The 18775-nt window shown below is 38.5% G+C and overlaps 2 protein-coding genes across 5 annotated transcripts in view; one reads left to right on the forward strand and one right to left on the reverse strand.

Moving 5' to 3' along the window:
- Positions 1-1952, forward strand: part of mogat3b (monoacylglycerol O-acyltransferase 3b) — an 11563-nt gene extending 9611 nt beyond the window's left edge. For all 3 annotated transcript variants that reach the window (XM_061897674.1, XM_061897676.1, XM_061897677.1), the window contains 5 exons: positions 628-698; positions 771-975; positions 1046-1220; positions 1302-1486; positions 1555-1952. In XM_061897674.1, coding sequence (XP_061753658.1) covers positions 628-698; positions 771-975; positions 1046-1220; positions 1302-1486; positions 1555-1709 — 791 coding nt within the window. In that variant the 3' untranslated portion in view covers positions 1710-1952. The remainder of the gene's footprint in view (positions 1-627; positions 699-770; positions 976-1045; positions 1221-1301; positions 1487-1554) is intronic.
- A 337-nt stretch (positions 1953-2289) lies between these two features.
- srrt (serrate RNA effector molecule homolog (Arabidopsis)) lies at positions 2290-17782 on the reverse strand. Of its 2 annotated transcripts, XM_061897672.1 has the most exons (20): positions 17648-17782; positions 17094-17212; positions 15686-15814; positions 15461-15607; positions 11263-11451; positions 9766-9935; positions 9518-9696; positions 6153-6257; positions 5913-6078; positions 5678-5826; positions 5529-5590; positions 5345-5423; positions 5063-5254; positions 4802-4969; positions 4571-4724; positions 3165-3358; positions 2925-3081; positions 2740-2832; positions 2561-2657; positions 2290-2487 (listed from the first exon to the last, which is right to left on the reverse strand). In XM_061897672.1, the coding sequence occupies exons 2-20, from the start codon at positions 17210-17212 to the stop codon at positions 2412-2414; spliced, it is 2625 nt and encodes an 874-aa protein (XP_061753656.1). In that variant the 5' UTR covers positions 17648-17782; the 3' UTR covers positions 2290-2411. The 2 variants fall into 2 exon arrangements, with proteins under 2 accessions (XP_061753656.1, XP_061753657.1); XM_061897673.1 differs by lacking the exons at positions 11263-11451; positions 15461-15607; positions 15686-15814; positions 17094-17212; positions 17648-17782 and adding an exon at positions 10292-11161.
- Positions 17783-18775: the final 993 nt, after the last annotated feature.

The raw sequence follows: 18775 nt of genomic DNA on the forward strand, positions 1-18775 counted from the left end.
GTAGCAAGCTACTTTTGCCGTGTAGCATGAAGTGTAGCCTGCAACATTTCTCCGGGGATAACTTCCCTGTCGCTTAATTACATTTCATCGAGAGTAACGAGTACCTTAGCTTACCACATTTTCCATGTAGCTTGCCCATCACTGTGTATATGTACTATTTACACATAAATGATTTCCCTGTAATAACACCTGTGTCTCAATGGATTAAAAATAATAATCAATTAATTAAAGCTCATTGAAGGTGGGTGGCCATTTTTTTTCTCAGTACTAACAAGTAGTAATTCAGGAAGATTGGGGGGAGGATCAAACTGTAAGATTAAAAAAATAAAAGTAATTAAATAACAATGGGTTTACCCTGGCTTCTGCCCTGTGACTTCGAGAGGGACAAGCAGTAGAAAATGGATAGATGGATGGATGATTAAAGAAATTGCAATCCATACACGAGCATGTTTTGTTTTTATTTTTATACTTTACCTCCAATTGACTCACAAATAAAATCACAGCATAAGAATTATAGATATTTTCATCATCTGTTGAAACTCATGCATCAAATTGGTTAATTTCCACCCACCCCAAGTTTTATTTTTCATACATTTACTACATATTTTAAATAATATTGTCCATCAGGCAGCAGAAGATCACCAGCTATGAAGAAGTGGAAGGTTTGGGAACACTACAGAGACTATTTTCCAATCAAGGTAAAACTTAGCTGTGCATCATTTCATGCACACCAGGCTTGTGATTAATGACGTGCTGATTTAATTGTTCAGTTGGTGAAGACAGCTGAACTGAGCCCAAACAAAAACTACATTTTGGGCTGTCACCCACACGGCATAATGAGTATGGGAGCCTTCGGCTGCTTCACCACAGGCTGCTGCGGCTTTGCGGAGGCTTTCCCCGGAATGCGAGCTACTTTGGCTATATTGGCTGGGCTCTTTCGGATCCCACTTTTTAGGGAGTACATCATGGGTGCAGGTATTTTTAACAAGCTAATGGCGGTGTGAATGACACATAAAAATGCTTTCAATGAATCTTACTTTAACAGGCCTGGTTCCAGTCAGCAAGCCAAGCCTTACCCACCTTCTGTCCAAGAGCGGCACAGGAAACGCAGTGGTGATTGTGATAGGGGGCGCTGCAGAGTCCTTGGCCTCCCATCCTGGAGAACATACTGTGCTAGTGAAGCAGAGAAAAGGCTTTGTTAGGGTGGCACTTGAGTATGGGTGAGGAACACCTGTGATCGATATGCTCACTCATAGGCAGCTTCTGATGACATCATTGTAATGTTACTTTACTGTCGTCAGGGCTGATCTGGTGCCTGTTTACTCCTTTGGAGAAACTGAGCTATTCCAGCAAATCACCTTCTCTGAGGGTACACTGGGTCGAACGTTACAAGACCTGTTTAAAAAGATCACAGGATTCGCCCCCTGCCTGTTTATTGGCGAGCGCTGGGTACTGCTACCCTCCAGAACTCCCATCATCACAGTGGGTAAGTCTTCATTCTCACAAATGGAGATCACGTTGCTGCTCTATTCTAACACTTGCCCTCCTTTCCAGTGGGAAGTCCCATCTCTGTACCCCAACGGGCCACACCCACAAAGGAGGAGGTGGACCACTATCATCAACTGTACATGGACGGCCTGTCAAAGTTATTCCATGAACACAAAGTCAGCTGTGGCCTTTCAGAGACTCACAAGCTGTGTTTTATTTAGGTTTTATTTCGTTGTGACATCTTTGTTATATGGGGCCTCAATGGACAATAACGGGTCATCATGTGAGTGTGAGCTAGACCTCCTTAAAGTGCCTCAGAGAAATGTGTAGATTTAACAATGACTACAGTATATTAGGTGGGTTACTTTATTACTCAGCGAATTTATGCAAGTGTTTTTCAACATACTGGATTTGTCAGCCATAATGATCAGAGTGCTAATAATAAACTTGATGCTCGGAATGTATTTCAGTGTTTAAAAGAAATGTTTGCTTGTAGCCTATTTTTACAAAAAAATTCTAATGGCTAGAAGAACCAAGTTCATGTAATTTAATGCTTTACCCAGTAGAGGGCAACCTGTCTTCACATACACATCCTTTCATTGCTGGTGCATTATAGCACAGTATTAAGATACATCCCAGCTGCGTTCAGGCGGAAGGAGGGGTACACCCTGGACCCCTTAAGAGACAAGTGGTAAAAAATAGATTCATGGATGGATTAAAATACATGTAAAAACATTATTGTCTAATGACGTATTGTCGTTGTGGCGCTCGACTTGACAAAGTATCTGTGCAGGATAAACGTTATGGTTTGACAGCTTTATTGAGTAATGGGTGTACACAAAATGCAATGTAATGACAAGATGAAAAGCTAAGAAAAAAATTAGATTTGGGTAAGAAATAACTAACAGGGCCGAGTGAATCTTCTAAAAGAAGTCCATATCGTCCGGTGCATCCAAATCCCGGTATTCAATTATGTTTCGCGGATCCCCACGTGACATTCTGAAACAGAGATGGTTTGAACCCAATATTTAGGATTAAATTATACTGCGCCTTACAAGAGTGGTGGTCGTACCTGATGTTGCGTGGCTTTCCAAGGTAACCGCCTTGTCCACGAAAGTTGTCGTAGTTGCCTCGCCCGCCTCCAAAATGGTTAGGTGGGTAAAGGGGTCCTGAAATTTGGGAAGCATTTAGGTGTCCCTTTAAAATAAAAATTGGGAAAAATCCCAACCACCGTACAACTACAGAACATACCACCATAGCCCATCAGCGGGGGGCGGGGCTGTGCAAAGGCCATTAGGCCCTGAGGACCTTGAGGTGGGAATGGCATGGCAGGCGAAAGCAAACCTGTAGAATTGAGAAGAAAAAGCAGTTCATATTATTGGAGGATGAAAATTGATTGTAATTGAAAGTGATTGGTAAATTATTGACAAGCCCACCTTGACCGGGAGTTGGAAGAGGAGGAAGTTTAATCTCCGGCAGAGATGGCCTCTTGGCATCCATCAGGAAATTGTTGAAGAACACCACCTCCTTCTTCACCTCTTCAATTTTGTCCCCGTGTTTATTCAGGATGTGTTTTCGTACAAACTCGGGACCCTAAATGAGTTGGACAAGAGTGTAATCTAAGCCACCATAGTCTCTGCTAGAAGACAGTTGTTTCAACATCATAAATTATGTACCTTAAACTTCTTGCCACTGAGAGGACAGAGCCACTTGTCTTTTGCGAGCTCCTGCGTGTTGGCAGAAACAAACTTTTCAACCTCCTCAGCGGGGTCCTTGCGGCCCATCTTCTCAGCCTCTTCCTCAGACAAGGTTTCTTTTGAACTATACAAAGAACTCAGCTTCTCCTCCATTACTTTCTGCCATTGTTGAACTATTTGAGACAAAAGCCGCATTATTAACAAAACATAACAACTTTAACGGTAATAAAGAAAGGGGTCCTACTATGAACACATGCCTTGTATTCATTATTTTTTATTTAATTAATTAGGCAAAATAAATACAGAACACGGCCTTAGATGACCTTTATGTATCAATATTTGTGTATTTAAAATCCCCATAAGTTTCGAAAATTTGCATGAGCCGGCCCATTTTATCCAGTTATATGCAATAAGTTTCTGAATTTCCTCTATCCTCTTAGTGTGGGGCAGACTGACTTTTACATGCACACGCATGCTAAAATCCTCCACGAATGCCATTTCTAATTAAATGTCGAGTATAGTTCTAACTTATACCTGTCAGTAGACTCAATATGGTACTAATAAGTACCATACAACACGTACGAGGCGCAAACACAGTCGAAGGGGGCTTGTCCTGGAGGAAGACTTTGGCATGTAATTTAAGACAGCCCACAAAACATTGCCTTCTGGACAGACAGTCAGAAAGTGGTTTGAAGATGGTTTGTAAAACAAAATCTATGCAATATTTTGACTATTAAGTGTTTTAAATGTAGAAAAAATTAATTATAAATATGACCCATTTAACAGAAGTGTAGGTAGAACCATGTTACAACAGAAAGTAACCAGCGATTACCAATACATCAGCAGTTAGATTAATAATAGTTTTGTCAAAATAACCAGAACAGGTGCAGTATGTTACTTAGGGCTGCAACAATTAGTCGACATTGTAGACAAACGTCAACAATAAAATTTGTCGCCAAGAATTAGATTTGTCGACAATAGTTGTGACGTAGTAACTCGCAAAGACATCGCCGGTGATAACATGTAATGTGTGAGGATATTTCCTCTTATTATTGTTAAAACATGAATACCTTGCTCATTTTGCAAAGTATACCTTGTTTTTATGGCAGTACATCTGTGATATGCAAGCATTTAAAGCGGAGACATGATGTACGACATTTGGAGGGAAGATGCGGACACATCCTTGGTAAGAGTGTTAGTTTCTATCTTTCTAGCTAGCTAACAAAAGTGAGACAAAGTTGTGTGAAACATAACTATTATTTTAGCCAAAGTAATTGTTAAAATCAATTAGAGAACATGCTGGCACGCAATTCCGGCATTACAGTTACAGTTTTACGACAGTCAGCCTTCTAAAAATAGTTTTCTTTGCTATATTAGTAACTGACCTTCTCCGTTTGAGATACGGTTCGGCGGGACAGGTCCACGGACGTGGATCATGCCACAGCGGTTCGGCATCTCATCTTCACTCGGGTATTCACAAGCATTGTAGTAATCAATGGAATGCACAATGCGTAAATACAAGGCCAGGCGGTCAAGTACCTGAGTAAAAAAATAAGGTGAATTACATTTCAAAACTCAAACTAAAAGAGAAACAAGTAGTGAGTTGCTCTCCAAACCTTGGCAAGCTTCTCATCTTTCTCCACAGTCATCTCTGCTGAGTGTCCCTCTTTGGTGTTTTCTTCTTGATCCATCCCTCCAGTGGAGCCTAGGAGCTCCTCCTCCTCAGCGCTCACCTCCTCTATCAGGTAATCAGTTATATTCTTCAAGATAGGATTCTGTGTCTTCTGCAATAACAAATATTTATAAAAGATTAATGAGGCCATTTGGTGTAAGTCACTCTATATTTTGTGTGTAAAAAAACAAACATTGTGCGCTACCTCTGTGCTTTGGCTCTCATCCTGGGCCAGGCTGCACCACAGCTCTCCTTTCTCGTCCAGGGAGCGTATGAGCTTGGCAGCCAACTTGATGTCATTCCGAAGTATCTGCTTGTGCTGAGTGATGCCGTTCACGTTACGCACCCTTCGCGCCAGATCCCTGTTGACGCCTGGTGCCAGCTCACAGTCCCGGAGCTGCAACAGAGTGGGGTCCAACACACAAGCTAATGCAAAACTTAAGGCTGTGCTCTGTTTCAGCCTTGTTGATCATATCGGATCACTCACACGAATGTTCTGAAGATTCCAGCAGACTTCTTTGATGTTGACACTGCGGTCAAACGTCACCCAGCAGCGCCTGTAAAACCTACAACAGCACCCCATTTAATTTCCAAGAATGTCCGCAATAAGGAACGATAACAACATAATAAACATTATAAATGGAGCCAAATGTTAGTTGTATGTGATTAACCTGCGATCTGGGTGAGGATCAGCCAGGCAGACGCGCAGGAAGCCAGGGTACCTGCGACACAACTGACAGAGGAAAACAGATGTGGCAAGGTTATAATTACACAAAACAAAAAGCACAGAAAAGGGAAGATTATTGAGCGATTTACTCACGGCTATAATCTCAGCCTTGGAAATGCTGGGGGCAATGCTCCTCATGAAGAGAGAGCATGTCTTGTGGAGAGGCCGTGGTCTAGGAGAGTCATCTTTAACCTTTTTCTCCACTTTCTCCTCCTCTTCAGCATTAATTTTTGGTTTATCATCTTAAAAGGCAGATTGGTATTGGTGTGTAAGTCTTTCAGCTGCTATGTATTAAAAATAAAATGCTCTTCTAAAAGGATTTTCTCACCTCCACCTTTCTCCTCCTCCTCCTCCTCCTCGTTGTCTTCTACCTCTTCTTTCTTAACCGATTTTTCAGAACAAACTGAATTGGAGTCGGATTCAGAGTCAGAATCGCTCTCAGAGGCGCTGGCTTCATCGTCACTGTCTGCGCTGCGCTTCCTCTTCCTCCTTGGCTAGAAATCAACATCCCATTGAGAGGAGTGTTTCTAGTTCCTACTGGAAAAAAAATGCTGGCGACAACACAAACCTTTTTGGGTTCAGGTATTACTTCTTCGGCCACTATCTTTGCCTCGTCTTTGACATCCTCGCCTCCTGCAGCAGTCCTTTCATCGACAGCAGAATCATTTTCCGCCTGAAAGACATTAAGAAAAAAATTGTAAATGTTGCTTACTACTACAAATATATATATATATATATATATATATATATATATATATATATATATATATATATATATATATATATATATATATATATAATGCGCACGCACAGCGATAATTGTAAATTTCAATAACAGCACAAATTTTTTGAACAAGCGATTAACACGAACATTTCCATTTTGACACTTGAGCCATGCAGTAGCGGGGTGAACTTGCCAGCGGAAATAGATAAAAGGAAGTCTACCTTATGGATATATCACGTTCAAAGCTATGACAAGTTGTTCTCCCAACAAGAAAGGACTATTTTTCGCCGTGAGAAGAGGCGACATTCCTGCAGAAAACACATGCTAAACACATCATTCTGGAGGTGGGTGGTGCTTCACTTTTGTGTCCAGATTACGATTAAGGTGCGGTGATAACATCGCATTTAGATTGTTACTGTAAAAGATTTGTTAAGTAAGATGACATAAAAGCTCAACAGAAATAAAAGACGGTCGGCAGGATGTTGAAAGGAGACTTTTTTATTGCAGTCAATCCGACACCAAAACATGTCAAGACACCTTCTCAAACCAATCATATGCTTTTGTGGCTTCAAAACAAAAGCGCTACGCTATACATCCGTTTAGGGTTTCTCCTTAATGAAAATAATGCAAGTGAATTGACTACATTTTGTAACAAATTCCCACTTTTCCATTTGTGTTTTATCTTTAACAATGTGTGTTTAACAAATGCTACGTGTCTTATCTGTGTATTTTTAGCCTTGTTTTCAGTGTTTACCAATTATTGTATTTGTTTTAAAGCACAGGTCAAAATTGGCAACCATATGTAAAGAAGCATTTAATACAATGTCAATAAAGCTTTCTATTCTATTATAACCTAATTCTAGATTATGACAGGCTTTTTTTAACATGTAAAACAATTGTAAACTGTTATTTGAGTGCAATAAGAAAAGCCAATGTGTTTGATACACCTTTAATTTTAATTTTGTATTGTTCTTTGGGTGCAATAAGAAGTTTTATAATAAATGTTCCGTAAAAATTAGGCCAATAATGAAATTTATTGTGTTACGCTTTATTTTGAAAAGTATCGAAATACATGATATACATTTTGGTACCAAAACATTGGTGTAAGGTACAAATCTAGGTGGGACGCATGTGCAAACCTAACTACTACGTTGTCGCTTACTTGCCCGAACGTGAACTATGCAGTGATGTAGCAAGTGGTGTCCCAATTCCTGGGGAAAAATAAACCTCTAGCCCTTTTTACTTCATTTTCAGGGTATAGTGGTAGTGGGTGATGGCTTGTGGTAGTGAGTGAGAGCTTGTCCTACATTTTAGCCCTATTCCTACATTTCGTGTCTTCCCGTGAAAGTAGTGGTGTCCCAATGACTCTTTGCATGTAGAAGTGGACATAACGAGGAGGGGGGTATGAATCTAGCCCTTCAGAGAGAGGCATTTCAGATGCTGACTCGCTCAAGTAGGGACAGAGAAAAATGAACAATTTCTGCATAAGGTATACAATATATTACATGTTAGTTTAGAACATTAGTTTGTGATGTTAGGATTGTACAGTACACATCTACTAATAAAGTATTGTAGTACTAATGAATTAAAAAAAAGGTACTACTGCCTTTGGAAAACACTTGTAGTTATTTTCATCCACATGTGCTGCAGTGTGGCAGTGACGTTGCTTCGTGGCGCAATCGTGTGTCAAAATGCACACACTGAGCGCATCCAATCATAATAATCGTTCCAAAGGAATACTGACAAAATATAAAATTCTACTGGTTATTAAAAAGGGTGCGTGAAAGGCAATATGAAGGTATTTGGGCTTCAGAACTGTCAATAAAGATGACGCTTTAAACACAGTAGTGCCGCGCTGCAAGCGCTGATTTAGAACAAGCCTCGCCAAATGTGTCAAAACAGCTTTACCAACATTGCTTCAAATTTCGGTAAAAATTTAAGTATAAACATTTAGACCTGCACAAGGAATTTAAAGCGTGGCAGGTAATATAGTTAACAGATTCCCCCGTGCACATTTACAGTAGATACAAGACACGCATACATCTGGTTGGCTTGTTGAAAATTATTAGAGCACGTATTGAAAAAATAATACAAGTAAATTAACAACATTTCGTAACAAATTCACACTTTTTCATTTGTGTTACATCTTTAACAATGTGTGTTTAACGTGCTACTTGTCATATCTGTGTATTTTTAGCCTTGTTTTCAGTGTTTACGAAATATTTTATTTCTCTTAAAGCACAAGTCAAAATTGGCAACCATAAATCTTGAAGCTGCCAAGATAGGCTCCAGCACCCCCGCGACTCCAAACGGGACAAACGGTAGAAAAATGGATGGATGGAAATCATGAAGCATTTATTACAATGTCAAAACTTTCTATTCTATTCTAACCTAATTCTAGATTATGGCAGGCTTAATCTAATATGTAAAACAATTGTAAACTGTTATTTGAGTGCAATAAAAAAAAAAAACGTGTTTAATGCGCATTTTATTTTAATTCTAATATTTTTTCTTTGAGTGCAATAAGAAACATATGTTTAATCATAAGTTTCATCCTAAATGTTCTGTAAAAATGAAGTCTAAAATGACATTGTTGTGTTCTCTTTCATTTTGAAAAAGAAAGTATTGAAATAAATACCGGTACACATTTTGGTACCAAAATATAGGTGTTGGTGCAAGTCTCGTTGGGAAGTATGTGCCCGAACGAAAACTATGCAGTGACGTAGCAAGTGGTGTCCCAATTCCTAGGGAAGATTACAAAGCTCTACCCCTTTTTACTTCATTTCAAGGGTGTAGTGGTAGGAGTGAGGGATCGTGGTAGTGAGTGAGGGGGTGTATTGGGATTGGGCCTTAGGGTAAGACTTGTTACAAAACATTTATTTTTTTCACTTCTGTACTTTACATTCAAGTTAGCTTAGCGCCACGGGTAGCATACGTGTCTTCTCCTTCTCCCACCGCGTGTGTCCACCCAAGGTCGCCTATTAAGGACCGCCTGTATTATAATATTTCACACACAATCGATATTCTGAAATCATCCACATTCCAGTCATTATGCGTTTTTTCCAGACATCTACTGACACAGTAAAAATCTATTCAGCTTCAAGATCAGTGGTTCTGCAACCACATTAGGTGGGTGCATTAAGTGTTGGAATTCCTATACATTATGCCAGTAACCAACACATAAACTGTTCTCTGGTGGCCAAGCATACCTTTTCATCCTTGTCTTTGACTACTGAAGGTTTGCAGTCCCCATCCATGTTCTTGATGCTGTCTGTATTTTGAGTTTCTGCTCCACCAGATGCTACCTTTTCCCTTTCCTCCTGCTCCTCAATTGGCAATTCTAAGATGCGAAGATCATGATCCGTTCCTCCTTCCATCTTTATAACAGCTGAAAGAGCGGGGATCTTACCACTTATACATCCTCACAAAATATTGGTACATTTGACCGAATCCTGACCTGCATCAAGGACCTTGATGATGGCTGGCGTCTGTTCGATGTCCAAGGAAACGTTGTCAAACCAGCCATTTTCCATCAGAAACATGAAGACATTCAAACGGTTGTTCAGAGCCGTCAGTCCCTCCAACTTGAGCCGACTGGCCTCATCTGGGTGGTACTTAGACCTGAACCTGTGTTCAGTGGGGGAGGGAATGGCAAGGCACAGGATGAACGAGATGTACAAGTAAGAAAACATAAAATTAGAGTAGACAATTTGAGACAATTTTAAAAAATGTTTTATGAAGATGATACTTTGCTGAAAATTTATAAGAAAATAAAAATGTACTCACTGTAATAATGAAAGTTAAATATACAAAAAAATCAATTAGTCATTTACATCCTTATTTTAAGTATTCTATTACATGATGCTTCATTGTTAAACATTAGTAAAGTTTGAAATCAACTCACCACAACATGAAAAAGTTACAGCAAAATTGAAAAAGCAACATTCACATATGGAAATGTTCATTGAGTGAACTACAGTTACCTTGTGTTCTCCACTTTAATAACAAATAAATACAGAGAGGTCTCCTCTGTAAGAATGGGCTCCACTTCACCCGAATGGTGTTTCTGTATACACATTTTGAGTTTAGGGATTCGATTTGATCCAAATGTAAAAATAAAATGGTGAAGGAAAAAGGCGAAAACAAGAAAACTCCAAGCACGGGAGGAAGATTACGTGTCCTATCTATCTAAAAGCCCTGTTACTGTGTGTCTAAGTGCAACTGCATTGTGCGCAGTGCGTGCCCTTGCTGTCTAAATCCGACTGTTGCAGAGTTCCACTTTTTCTTGAGGAAAAAAACACGCCGTCAGCATAGTAGTGGGGGATGAAGGGAGGAAAAATGGTTATGTCAAAACAGAACAATTTTTCATGATGCCTGTGAAATAAGTATAGTAAGCATTAACAGGCAGGACACAACTTCAGATATTAAAAATCAACCCAATTGAAAACTTGCTGCTTTCTCTTACATGAAAGTGGTTCCAATTTGCAGAAGCTTGTTTCAGTCATGATCTCATGTTGGTCACTTAACAAGGGATGAATTTTGTCAGGTTTAATTGACAAATGTGCAACTGTTTTCAAACATTAGGGCCAGAACTGCAGCTGGATGAAGTACCTGGGTTGATTTTCTATGCACACAACATGCTATTAAAAAGAAAAACTGCGGGCCTGTTCCTACTTAATGGGTGCAACAGCACTTGACAAATTAGAAAGGTGCTTTATACGCACTGTTAGCATCAACTCTTCATTTATTAGCACACAAAAGATCATTAACATTACATCACAATGTAACGTTACAATTCACGCACTACAGGACCAGGCCCAACCTAAACTACATAAATCTTATCTGCAATAATTTATAGAGTGGTCACAATGAACACAATTTTAGGAATGGATGCATTAAAAATCTACTAACTAAATAAATGAAGACATAACTAAGAAACAAGTTCAGACCATACCACTCTTCATCTTTGTGAGCCAGGAAGAAATCCTGCATCTGTTGCCGGCGGTAGTCAAGCTTGTACTCATTGTAGCGGTTCACCGCTTCGGTCTCGTCCACAGAATCATCCAGAGACACCAGAAACTCCTTAAAGCTCTTCATTATTGGAGGGGGTGGACCCAAATCCATGTCGTGGATGTTCCCCAGTCTGATGAAAGAGAAGAGATTACATTTCAGTGATTACATGACAAAAGATCTTCAACAAAGATGTTATATATATCAGCATTTTATGGTTATTTGATGCCCTACCTCAGTGATTCTCAACCTATTTTCAATGATGTACCCCTTGTGAACATTTTTTTTTTTATTCAAGTACCCCCTAATCAGAGCAAAGCATTTTTGGTTGAAAAAAAGAGATAATTAAGTAAAATACAGCACAATGTCATCAGTTTCTGATTTATTAATTTGTATAACAGTGAAAAATATTGCTCATTTTTAGTGTTCATTCTTGAACTATTTTGAAAAAAAAAGATATAAAAATGACTAAAAAATTTAGAAAAAATAACAAGAGATTCAATTATTAATAAAGATTTTTACAAACAGAAGTAATCATCAACTTAAAGTGCTCTCTTTGGGGATTGTAATAGAGATCCATCTGGATTCATGAACTTAATTCTAAATATTTCTTCACAAAATAAATCTTTAACATCAATATTTATGGAACATGTCCACAAAAAAATCCAGCTGTCAACACTGGATATTGCATTGTTGCATTTTTTTTCACAGTTTATGAATTTACATTCATAATTTGTTGAAGTATTATGCAATAAATATATTTATAAAGGATTTTTGAGTTGTTGCTATTTTTAGGGTATTTTTTTAAAAATCTCACGTACCCCTTGGTATACCTCCAAGTACCCCCAGGGGTACGTGTGCCCCCATTTGAGAACCAATGCCTACCTGATTACTCGTATTTTATATTTTCAAAAAATGTATGCAAAACAACTAAAATAAATCCAACTATATTTGGAATGGTGCATTTACTGTTGGCACTATGAAAAAAAGTAAATTGTATTGCATCACAATATTTATACAGTGTTTCCCATTCTTTTATTCATTTGTGTCGACCTACCACAAAAAGATTTGGACACATTCTATTGTCTGTGAAAGTAGCTTGTCATTACAACTCCACACCGTGGATGGAATTGTAACTCTGCTACTTAGCACACTTCATACGCACCAGATCTGCCTGGGAATGATAATATGTAGCAGGAGATATCTGTGTTGCCAAACTAGAAACTTTTTCACTAAATTTAGCAAGTATTCAGATCATGCTAGACTTAAAAAACCTTTTTTTTTTCAAAAGCAACCAATCTATTGAACTTTTTTTGGTCTTATCGACACTTTTAGAGCAGCGAACATGAAAGCACCAATCAATCCTCTTAACGAGCAGTTTGTCTTGCAGTGGTCAACCATAAAAAGAGGGACAGAAGAAAGTTGAATTGTACTTCTCATATTTTTTGCTAAAGTTGTGTCTCTTGCATAGCATCCACAGGGTATCTGCACATTTTTAAGATCAAATTTTAAATATTTTTAAGACCTCTATATGGAAAATGTAAGACTATATTTCATTAAAAAGACCAAATATGACAACTTAAAACTGTTTAAGTACCGTATTTTTCGGAGTATAAGTCGCTCCGGAGTACAAGTCGCACCTGATGAAAATGCATAATAAATAAGGAAAAAAACATTTCGCAATTTTTGTGGGAAATGTATTTGATAAAACCCAACACCAAGAATAGACATTTGAAAGGCAATTTAAAATAAATAAAGAATAATGAACAACAGGCTGAATAAGTGTACGTTAAATGATGCATAAATACCCAACTGAGAACGTGCCTGGTATTTTAACGTAACATATTATGGTAAGAGTCATTCAAATAACTATAACATACAGAACATGCTATACGTTTACCAAACAGTCGGTCACTCCTAATCACTAAATCCGATGAAATCTTATACGTCTAGTCTCTTACATGAATGAGCTAAATTATATTATTTGATATTTTACGGTAATGTGTTAATAATTTCACACATAAGTCGCTCCTGAGTATAAGTCGCACCCCCGGCCAAACTATGAAAAAAACAGCGACTTATAGTCCGAAACATACGGTACAAGGTTTTAGTTACTGCATTTAGGTGTGTTTTGGGTCTGAAGTTGCGACCTGCACCTCAAATTACCTTGTTTTGTCCAAATGGTGCCTGGGAAAAAAACGGACTAACAAAGTATGTTAAAAGATGATAAAAGAAAAATGGCAGGCATAAAAATAAGACCGATAGGTCAAGGCATATTAAGTATTTAATAACCAAATAAAACACAATGATTGACATATGACACATTATGTTAGGAAGTGGCAATCTTTAGCTCATTAATTTGTTTTATTGTGTTTTGTGGCTGTAAAGTCCATAGTATCTTCATAACAAAGAAAGGTGCACAGGCATGCCCTATTTTTAATCTAGTTTCATATATATTGTTCTGTACATTTTACTGTCATTATTTTCAATATTGTTTCTGTACTGTTAAATATTACTGTTGTTTTGAGTGCATCAACTGTTCCATTTTACGTTTTTGTATAAGGCATCTGACTGAGCAGCTAATGGATCATCAGGCATCTAATGAGTTAGTTAGAAGCAGTCATTTACATTTTGCTTCATTGTGCTACAAGTAATAAAACTGTGTTTAAAAATACAGGCAAACAGATGTAAACATTTCACTAGTTCAGTCCAATATAAAATTCAATATCTCCCTTTCAAAACTTACTGACAATCTAATTAATGCTTTTTAAGGCCTCAAAAACAGAAAGTTGTCTGGGTTTCCCCTAAATTGCCACTGGTGGTTGGAGTCGTGATCAATATGACATCATTTATATGATGTCATGATAATCTTTATTTGCAATGATGCATATATTTTCTTTAAAAAGGCTTAAGAAATGTGTTATGTATATTTAAAAACAAATATGTGTTATTAGTTATTAATAATAACATAATATGTTTATTATATTATCAGAACCAGATTTAGCTTAACTGGCCAACGAATTTGACTTGGCAGACTGCGCTCTCTTTGTTCATCCATCCATCCATCCATTTTCTACCGCTTATTCCCTTTAGGGGTAGCGGGGGGCGCTGGCGCCTATCTCAGCTACAATCGGGCGGAAGGCGGGGTACACCCTGGACAATGCAATTTAAATTGTTGCTGATCATCGTAAAAACTAACACCGGCTACATTATATTCTGCCGCTACAACATATCCTGCCCTTCCTCCATCCATCCATTTTCTACTGCTTATTCCCTTTTGGGATCGGGGGGCGCTGGTGCCTATCTCAGCTACAATCGGCCGGAAGGCGGTGTACACCCTGGACAAGTCGCCACCTCATCACAATGTTGCAATTCAGTTTGCCGAATATGTAAACAGTCATTTGAATTACAGATTTTAAAAAATATGGAGGTGTTTCTTTGATATTCTCCAAAATGAAGTCACTGTAAAACAAGTGCAAGTAAAGTGCAATATATATACACAAATGAAGCGCACAGAAATGTAGGAACCACGTTAAATGAATAGTGTAGTTTGGAGTAAACTGAAAAAAAGCAATACAGTCCTGCAGGATGGAGGTTGAGCTCTCTCTAATGTAATATATATGTCAAAATATATGGAAATATTACATATATGGTACATTTTTTGTCAACTTTATACCTTTTTTTTTTACCCTCTTTTGGTGCCCTTGTGTGCTTAATCATCTCCATTTTTTGTAACTGACCTACTGTGTGGAACAATTTTCCTTGTGGATCAATTAAGTTTGTCTAAGTCTAATGCCGCTAGCTTAATGATAACATACAATACACAAGATTATTGACAGGCTAACCAAAATTAGCATGGTCGATCACATGTTACATATATAGACAAACAATCATTCATGCTTATATTCATATCAAAAGACAATTTACAGTCTCCAATGGACCTAACATACATATTTTGGGATTTTTGGAGGATACTGGAGTACCCGGAGAAAAACCCACACACGCACATGGACAATATGCATGTCTAAACAACTCCCTCCCACAAATAGATTATAGTCCTGTGGGAAACACTGTTAAAAATACCACGCAAGTATGAACCAACTACAATTCATTCTTCATAGGTGCTCATGTACATCTCTCACCTGGCTTGAATGGGGATGCCATGATGAGGCTGCATGAGGTGCAGGTCCGGGTGGCCCCACTGCTGTGGCGGGCCGTAACTTGGCCCTCCTCCACCTCCGTAGCCAATGTCGTACCCACCACGGTAAGGATCACCGCCATGGTCATCCCTGTCAGGGTAGCATAATAGAATTTTAATAAGTGCAAATTAGTTGAGAATTGTAGAACAGGACTGTGGTTCAACTCACCAATCTCTTCTCATGCGTTTCTGCTGGGGGCTCATGTCATGTCTGGGAGGTGTGAATCTTTCTCTTCGTCCTCGGTCGTAATCCCGGTATTCTCCTCGGCTTCTCCGTTCCCTGCCTCTGTCCCACTCCCTGGCAAATGGAACTCAATTAATAACCAATTTAAGGATGAAAGAACCAAACAACTCTGGTGGCTATTTAGAATTGAATTATTCTAGTGACTCTGAGATACGCTTCAGCACCCACCCATGAACCCAAAATGGAAGAAGCGGTAGGAAATGGATGGATAGATGTAAGGCTGGGCGATAAACTAGATATATCGCGGGTTTGTCTCTGTGCGATATAGAAAATGACTATATCGTGATATCGGAGTATACATTATCACGCAGTTGCTTTTAGCTGTTGGCTTTACACTATAGGCTCTTCCCACTCTTTCATGTGTCTCCTTCTCACAGACAGAGAGCGCACCTTCTTACACATATACTGTCACGTCATATGTCACATACGTGTACGCTCTCGCGGAACAGAGAGGTAGCAGCATGGGTAACTTTAGCTGTGTTGCGTATGGTAATACAAGGGAAAGAAGGTGCCAATCTGGTAACAAATGAAGGAAGAATTATTTCCCAAGAAAAACAGCAGGGGGTCCATCATCTGGCGGTGGTTTGGCTTCAAGTGGGAATATGTCAAGTGTGGGGCAGAAGCGTTGCTACAAAAAGTAGCTTAACTGCTAATATGTAGCATCATTTGAAAAGTCACCTGCTAGAGAATGAAGAGTGCTTACTCCGCATGTCAACATCTCCATTCGGTGCCACACTAACAAAATGCCGAGGTCAACATTTCCACATCAACACCGTATGAAAAAAATAGTGAACAACATTAGGAGATAACGTCCGCAGTAACCTCCCACATAGTGATTTGGTTTCCTATTATGTAGCTCATTTTTATTTGACAGTTATTGAACTATCTTGTGTGACATCATGCACAAAAGTGCACTTTATTTGTTTTACACTATTGCAGTGGCGTTCTGTACAAAAAGTACACTTTAATTTAGTGTTGTTTTGATATGTCATCTTAGTGACATCATGCACAAAAGTGCACTCTCAGTTTGTTTTAAAATGTCTCTGACAATCTTGCACTTTCTGTTTTGGAATTTACATTAATGTTTGTGCCATTGCTTATCACCTGTTTAATGAATGCAGTTTTGGTCAATTGACTTAGCTGTGATTTCCCTCTCTGCATGAAAGTTTAAATGAGCATATATTAATGCAGTATGAACACGGATGTTTTAATGTAGACACATAGTATCATCAAAATATCAAGATATATATCGTGCATCGTGATATGGCCTAAAAATATCAAAATATTAAATAAAAGGCCATATCGCCCAGCCCTAGATAGATGTTTAACTTACCGATCATTCCAATCATCTCTGTGCCGGTCTTCTCTCTCCCTGGAACGGTCATAGTCACTTCTTTCCCGTCTGAATTTGTCCCTTCTTCTGCGATCGTACTCGTCGTCACTGTCGCCCATCTGCAGGAAGATAAATCAATATGACTTTATTTCAGGAAACTCATGTAAGATAGGACTGCAAATAAACAACGCAAAACAAACGAAAAGCAGGTAGAATAGCAAGCTAGGTTAGCATGCTATGCTAGCATTGTCTCATTAACAACGGTTTAATCACTTGTCAGACTCGGGCTAAGTATTCGTGGTATTTCGGATACAGGATGAAGGAAACAAAAATAAAAATATTTTAAAGACGATATAGAAGTGTGGCCAAATCTAGCCCTAGCATTTATTTCATTTAGTTACCATCCGATGCTCATGGTTGTCATTACATTCATTGTTCGCTCTCGGGCTACTTTAGCCAGAAGTCGAATATAACCTTCCTTTATGGGCAAGCCTTTCGGCTTCATCTTTTGTCATTGCAACAGAACAATGGAGTTTAAACAAACACATACATACCTTAATTGCCTATAATTTCTTTGCGTTGGTGCGCTTGCTAGACCTCGACCTCTTCAAGTTCCTCCTCGTCTTCTTCAGTGGATGATGTTAAACTGCAGAAGAGCGCCACCAGCCTGTAGTGTCATTCAACTTCTGATTTATATTTACAGAAGTAAATAACGTGTATTTACATCATATATATATATATATATATATATATATATATATATATATATATATATATATATATATATATATATATATATATATATATTAATACGTACAGTGGGGCAAAAAAGTATTTAGTCAGCCACCGATTGTGCAAGTTCTCCCACTTAAAATGACAGAGGTCTGTAATTTTCATCATAGGTACACTACAACTGTGAGACAGAATGTGAAAAAAAGAATCCAGCAATTCATATTGTAGGAATTTTAAAGAATGTATTTGTAAATTATGGTGGAAAATAAGTATGTGGTCAACCATTCAAAGGTTTTGGCTCAAAATTTCACGATACATGGCCCCATTCATTCTTTCCTTACTACGGATCATTCGTTCCGTCCCCTTTGCAGAAAAACAGCCCCAAAGCATGATGTTTCCACCCCCATGCTTCACAGTAGGTATGGTGTTCTTGGGATGCAACTCAGTATTCTTCTTCCAAACACGACGAGTTGAGTTTATACCAAAAAGTTCTGTTTTGATTTCATCTGACCACATGACATTCTCCCAATCCTCTGCTGTATCATCCATGTATCCATTTTGGTATAAACTCAACTCGTCGTGTTTGGAGGAAAAAGAATACTGAGTTGCATCCCAAGAACACATCATGCTTTGGGGCGGTTTTTCTGCTAAGGGGACGGAACGATTGATCCGTAGTAAGGAAAGAATGAATGGGGCCATGTATCGTGAGATTTTGATCCAAAACCTCCTTCCATCAGTGAGAGCTTTGAATGGTTGACCAAATACTTATTTTCCACAATAATTTACAAATAAATTCTTTAAAATTCCTAAAATGTGAATTCCTGGATTTTTTTCACATTCTGTCTCTCACAGTTGAAGTGTACCTATGATGAAAATTACAGACCTCTGTCATCATTTTAAGTGGGAGAACTTGTACAGTCGGTGGCTGACTAAATCCTTTTTTGCCCCAC

The sequence above is a fragment of the Nerophis ophidion genome, linkage group LG04, assembly GCF_033978795.1.
Source record: "Nerophis ophidion isolate RoL-2023_Sa linkage group LG04, RoL_Noph_v1.0, whole genome shotgun sequence".
Taxonomy (NCBI): domain Eukaryota; kingdom Metazoa; phylum Chordata; class Actinopteri; order Syngnathiformes; family Syngnathidae; genus Nerophis; species Nerophis ophidion.

Coding starts and splice junctions, on each gene's coding strand:
- srrt (XM_061897672.1), bottom strand. CDS start 17,212: ATGGGCGACAGTGACGACGAGTACGATCGCAGAAGAAGGGACAAATTC. Junction 15,608..15,685: donor AAACGCATGAGAAGAGATTG/GTGAGTTGAACC, acceptor CTACCCTGACAG/GGATGACCATGGCGGTGATC. Junction 5,424..5,528: donor GATCCTCACCCAGATCGCAG/GTTAATCACATA, acceptor GTGCTGTTGTAG/GTTTTACAGGCGCTGCTGGG.